Genomic DNA, 6,311 nt, shown 5'->3' on the forward strand with positions numbered 1-6,311 from the left:
CGGACAACACTTCTTTACTATTAAAACAACTTCCTCGACAAAACCTAGTATCATTACCACTAGGTTTAGTTTAATATTCACCGAGACTACTTAATAGTCTAATTATTTTTACTATTATATAAGCGTTAAACAACACTCAATATAACTCATAATAATAGCCCAAATAATTATTTTAAGGTCCTAATAATGTTACTATAATTAATTAGAAGCTATATTAAAAATAACGTAGGCGTTACTCACTTATAGCGAGTTTTTTCGCAAAACCGGGCTTCGCTGGAGCAGCGTTCCTGTGCCGAAAGTCTCTTTTCTCGGAGCTGTCGGGCGCTCCGGGGCTTCCACCTCGTGCTAGGGAGTTACCCTAGGCATTGGGGGTTAGGGAGGCTTAGAGAGAGAGAGTTTAGAGAGAGAGAAAGAAGTGGGGAAAGGAGTGGGAAATGGAGGAACCCGACACCTCTAGTTATAGGCTGAATTCCTGATGGACTCGCCGAGTAGGAGGACCTACTCGCCGAGTTGGGGCAAGTGGCAGCCTTCTGGTGGTGCCACGTGTCCAATTCTGGTGGTGCCACGTCACCCGTATCGCGTATCAGCCTTCAAACTTACAAAAATCATAACTCTCGTATATGAGCTCCGTTTTTGACGTTATTTTTTTTCAAAGTGTAGGTAAAATCAAGATCTACAACTTTCATTTAAACTTTGTCAGCTAATTTCGACCGATCTCAAATTTCACAGTAGGAGGCGTTTAGACTGTTAAATGACCGTGAAGAATTCGTAACTTCTTCATACGGAATCCATTTTCGTCTATCCTTTTACAGTTGAGTTTCTGTTAATGAGATCTTCAACTCTCATTTAGGTCGCGTAAGCGAAAAACCGCTAGAACTAAAATTCGTGTTTCGGGCCGTGCATTACTAAGCCAAATCTTAGAAAAATCATAACTTACTCATACGAAGTCAGATTTGGGCGTTCTTTTTATGGATGTTCTCGGTTTAACGTATACTACAACTTTGGTTTAGATCACTAAGGCTAAAAATCGCTCCATCTTAAATTTACTATTTACGCTTCCCGGTGTCGTGTCGGTTTTTGCCGTAAAACATCGACGAGCCATAAGTTATTCTTTATAACTCGGATGTCGGCGTTCTTTATATGTACAAAAACCTTGAGACATATTCTACAACTTGGTTAAGACTATTTATTATAAATAATCTTTTGCCAAAAAGTCATTTTCGACACTTATTGCCTCTAAATTAACTAGCCCAGATCTGCGGGCGTTACAGTTTTCCTTTATGCATGCTCTAGAAGGTCATAAGGTATTAAGAAGTTGGGATTTTGTGTATTAAGCACTTAATGCACATGAAAAGTCATAAAGTTGGGAACTTTATAACTCTTAGTGGTATTTTGGCATTGGATCTAAAAGTTGGACGTGTGAGCTTAATGCAATAGCCTCTTGTTCAGTAAATGGGATGTCTGAGCGTACTCCCTGCATAACCTGGAGTACGCAACGCGTATGTTTTCAATTCCTCGACTGTAGTTAAAGATCGAGTATGTCCCGCGTACCTTCGGAGTACGCCCCACGTACGAAGCCTAAGTTGACTCGGTTGTGTTGACTCGGCTATGCTGACTCGGTTGACTTGTTGATTTTAGTTTTGTTTCAGGTTATTGAGAGGATCATGGAAAGGTGAAGGCATAACCGTACATATCCTTGGTTTCATGTTAATGATGTTGGGAGACTCTAATTTTAAATAATGTTTTGGAAAAAATGGTTTTGTAAACACTTTTTTTAGTAAACGGGTTTTGTTTTTAAAGTTTAAATTTGTTAAGATTTCTGAGACGTTACACAATGTATTTGAGGTATATTATATAGTAGGATATGAATACGTACACTTTTGAGTACATTATAGTTTTGGTCATTTGGTTTAACATTGTATGGCATTGTGTTTTAAAAGAATGAGAGCGGATATTCATTTTATTTGCAACTGGTGTAATTCTTTTAAATGTCGCAACAACATGAAAATAATTCTTTTAAAATTGTAATTTTTTGTTCCTCCCAAAAAGACAGGACTGGGATTCGCTCACAATCCCTTTTGTGTGTAAAAGAGAAAGTGTCCTTCTGATGTGCATTATCAAAAAATAGTCGAGCACAAAGTTATAGTAATTTGAAAGAAATACTAACCGATCAAAAAAGGGATCAAATGCTTGTGGTACAAGATATGTCAATGTTGTTCCCGTATCAGCAATGGTTCCTTGATTATCAGAAGTCGCAAAAATCTTAGGATCAATAGCTAATAACTATTCACCAACCACAATACTTTGAAGTTCAAAATTAAAGTGAGGCCCGAAAATTAATAAAATTATGATATTACCCCTCTTTCTTTTCTTGTTTTCCTTTGGCAACCACGACATGTGTGACACTTTTTACCAACTAGTTTACAACTTTATGTGGCCCTTGAAGGCAGAAAAGGACTTAAACTCTCTTCATTTAACTCTACTATACCCCATGGAATTTGATGACAATTAAGTAATTGAAGCAAATAATAATACATATTGTCATGGGAGAAAAGGATTATAAACCATGGTTTGAGCCAAAATCCTACCAAGAACAATTTTGCACCTACTTTTGATGTATTTTCGTGAGGAAATAGTTACAATACATCAGATAGATCATGTTATTCAAATCCAATATCCCTATCCAATGCTTTATCTGATTTTGTTAAGCCACTAGCTAGATTGATTCATACAACACTTGTCACCAAAACATAACCCTAATTAGTAGAAAATAGGTCAACATTTTGATATAGGTATTGATATGCATTAAAATAAAATGTTGAAGAATTTAATCTTTCAAAAAACAACACATGTACAATTATAATAGAAGCTGATGAGTTGGTAATAGCGGAAGGGTCGAAAATTGTGTCATATCAGAACAACCCACTTCAATCTCAAACCAATTCATAAAAATAGTTAGAAACAACATCAGTTAGTAACCAAGGATAGGATATTACACCTTGAAATGTTTATTAATCGACGATGTGACCACATTCAAAGATGAAATCTTAATATTGGAGGATCAATTTCATTAAGAAACCAAAAAGGCGTCTGATGGAAACGACATCATTTTTGGAAAAAGGGAGAACAGAGAGCAAAGCATCTTAATCAGTTTTTGGAATGTAAAGATTGGTTCCAAGTAATCAATATATACAGTTTAATAATTAGAGATATTATCAAGAAGAAATCTCAATCGCTTCTACATTGACCAAAAACCCTAGTTCGTTTAGAAAGACGAATTGAAATCCTAATTCAAACAATAGTCTATTTCGTGGCTCTGTGAGCACAAAGTGTTTGATTGCCAGTCATAATTGAAGCAATGGGGAACAAGCTATGGTGGATGTGGATCGACTATGGGAGGAAAAAGCCCTAGTTCTTCCTAGATTTTGTGAAGACCAAACGTCTTTGAAGTGGGTTTTAGGAGTTTTAGGATTTATAAGAATTATAAGACGAGACCTAAGACTAAGACGACACACTTATTTGATCAGGTGTACTCCATTTTAATTATTACTATTATAACACTGAAGCATGACTTACACAAATATGTGTCATAGTTTGTGTGTCATTAAAAGCCTACTTTCTAATGGTGCTACCACTCACATTCACACTCACAAACAATGGAATTGATAATGTGTAGGCGAGGATAATGCCACAATCTAGTCATTTACCATGATGTTGTCCATCTCCAGCTTTGACAAGCTATTGCTAATTTTATGTATTTGATTGATTCAATATATGTGTAGCGTATGATGGTTAAGGTTAATGTTATCAAAATTGATTTGTTGTTTTAAATCTTAAGTATATGATGTAAAGTGGAACAAAATCTTGTACATAAAGTTTATGCAATGGATTGACTTTTTTTAATATTATGAGACATTAAATGTCTGATTTATTTTGAATATTACTACATTTACAAATGATATATATTTTTATAATAAAGGAAAATCAAGACACACTAAATGTATGTCATGGAATGTTTGTCATATGTTATTTTTTTTTAAAAGTAAACGTTTATGATATACAAAATGTATGTCGTAAATTTATGACAACAAATATTTGTCATCTTTTATTTATGACTAGGTCTTCTAAGACAAATTTGTGTGTTATTTTAACCCTTTAATGACACGGAATGCGTGTCATTAAATGCATTTTTTTCTAGTTGTGAGTTGTGGAATCTGATATGCCCGGTTCATCATATATATTTAGTTTTTTGGTTAAAAGAAAAAACATTAGGGTCCAAAAAAAAACAACTAAGTTTATTAGGTAAATAAGTATAGCAAAGACCTTTAGTATTAAGTGGTGATCAATATAATAGTCTGACAAGTTATTTGGAATGGGAACTATACGTTTTTTTACTACAATATGTGACCAAAACATGATTCTTTTAATACAAATATGTGATCACAACATGATAGATTTAAAATTTCCATTTTACAAAAAAAAAAAAAAGTAGAAGACCGGTAGCTATTTATTGAAGAAATTTTATATAATACATTAATATCGAAGAAATTGATTGTAAAATACTATTACATCGCAGCAAAGCCGTATCAGTTATGACACTAAACTTCACCAGCAGCAATTGGAAGATAAAATCCTTTCCCTTCCTTTTTGTCATGGCTTGTTTTCCGTTCATGGTAGAAAATGGTATACACCACAAACATAAAGAGTGTCACTAAACAGAATAGTCCGTTAGTGAAAGGAATCCTGATAGCCAATTGTGTGCTCATGCTCAAGTTATAGCTCGTAAGGGGAATAGCCATCTGATTAACAACACAATAGGCAACTGAAAATAGAACCATCATCAGTGACGCTTGTAGTCTTTTCCCTTTCATTAGCTCCGCAGCCCTCCCAATTGCTTTAACACCGCCATAACCTTCTTCTAAGACTGAAACAACCATACTAACCATCCACAGGGTGGCCATGTAAATGTAACAAACTGGGATTGTAAGAATGATAACTCCAAAGAAGAGAAGTGCCCATGAATTTACTGCCAACATGGCGGTTATACAGAAAGAAATGAAGTAAAGAAAAACGATACCCAAACTCAGCAAACCCATGTAAAAGCTAGATTCTAATGGTCTTTTCCAACTTTTCATTATTATAGAGTTTAAGTCTTTTGAGGATATTACTTTCGCTGTGTAAGCTTCATATGAAGAAGAAACTATGGCCACTAGGAAAGTTAGTGTGATGATAGAGGAACTGGCCATTATCAACAGATTGACAAGGACTATTTCACGAACATCGTTGAGGGCACCAGCATACATGTTTTGGTCGATACTATTGCTGAGATCTTGAATCATGTTGGGGTGTATAGCCAACTGCAACACAATATCTTTAACGACAGGTGCAAGTAAATACTTTTCAGCAAAATCTAACATAGAAAATGAAACAAAAACAAAGAGCATGATCGGAACTAGCACTTTTCCATTTCTGCTTGTGGTTTTGAAGGACTCCTTGATGATTTGAAAGAACCCTAAAGAAGAATGGGATTGAGGGATTGATTTGTTCTCCATGTTGTGATTTTTGCTATTTTAATGATCAAAAGATCATTATAGTTTGAGTTTTATAGAGGTACTTTTGGGTTGCTCATTTTGACATTTTCAACCTGTTACTGGTGGTTAAAGTAGTATTGGTACCAAATAACGTTGATTATTCCAAGGACGTAAGAGAACATATTAAATAAAATTGAACGTTAGTTCCAAGAATTTTCGCAACAATGTAAACATTTTTCATTGTTGGACATTTAATAATAAAATGTAAAAAACACTTCGAAACATTTTCCAAAAATGAAAGAGACTTGTTGGATCAACGATCAAGACTTGCCGGCCATCGAGATAAATCAGAAATTAGAAATTGTGCATGATGATGTGTCGAAATGATTAAATGGGCAAAGTGAAAATATAAAAATTAGAGAGAGTGAAAAGGAATCCCGAATTGAGTATTTGTAATTAATCTTCATAAACCCAAACGTGATCAAACAGAACAAACTGAGCCGATCATATATATCGGATTGTTCAGAAACTAAAAAGATGATTGATCTAATCGATGAGTGAATAACGAAAATATACCCTAAAGAATATAATAAAAATTCTAACTTTAGTAGGACATCATCATTAATTAATAAAACAGTAATTATTAATGTGTTGTTTTAGCCTCTAAATTAATGAGCTGAATGTCAGAAATCGTCTAATGAAATTTTCGTGATAAAATAGATTGGGTGCTTCCGAGAGTGAGCCGCGGTCTCTACCACATTTGGGTGCCATCTAGGACGA

The 6,311-nt window shown here is 34.6% G+C and overlaps 1 protein-coding gene across 1 annotated transcript; it reads right to left on the reverse strand.

The window, feature by feature from the left end:
- Nucleotides 1–4,598: 4,598 nt before the first annotated feature.
- Nucleotides 4,599–5,552, reverse strand: LOC111879555 (uncharacterized). Its single transcript, XM_023876020.1, has one exon. The coding sequence runs from the start codon at nt 5,550–5,552 to the stop codon at nt 4,599–4,601; it is 954 nt and encodes a 317-aa protein (XP_023731788.1).
- Between the last annotated feature and the right edge of the window lie 759 nt (nt 5,553–6,311).

Source organism: Lactuca sativa, chromosome 7, assembly GCF_002870075.4.
Source record: "Lactuca sativa cultivar Salinas chromosome 7, Lsat_Salinas_v11, whole genome shotgun sequence".
Taxonomy (NCBI): domain Eukaryota; kingdom Viridiplantae; phylum Streptophyta; class Magnoliopsida; order Asterales; family Asteraceae; genus Lactuca; species Lactuca sativa.

Bases quoted from the DNA above. Each gene is read 5' to 3' on its own strand.
- LOC111879555 (XM_023876020.1), bottom strand. From the start codon at position 5,552: ATGGAGAACAAATCAATCCCTCAATCCCATTCTTCTTTAGGGTTCTTT.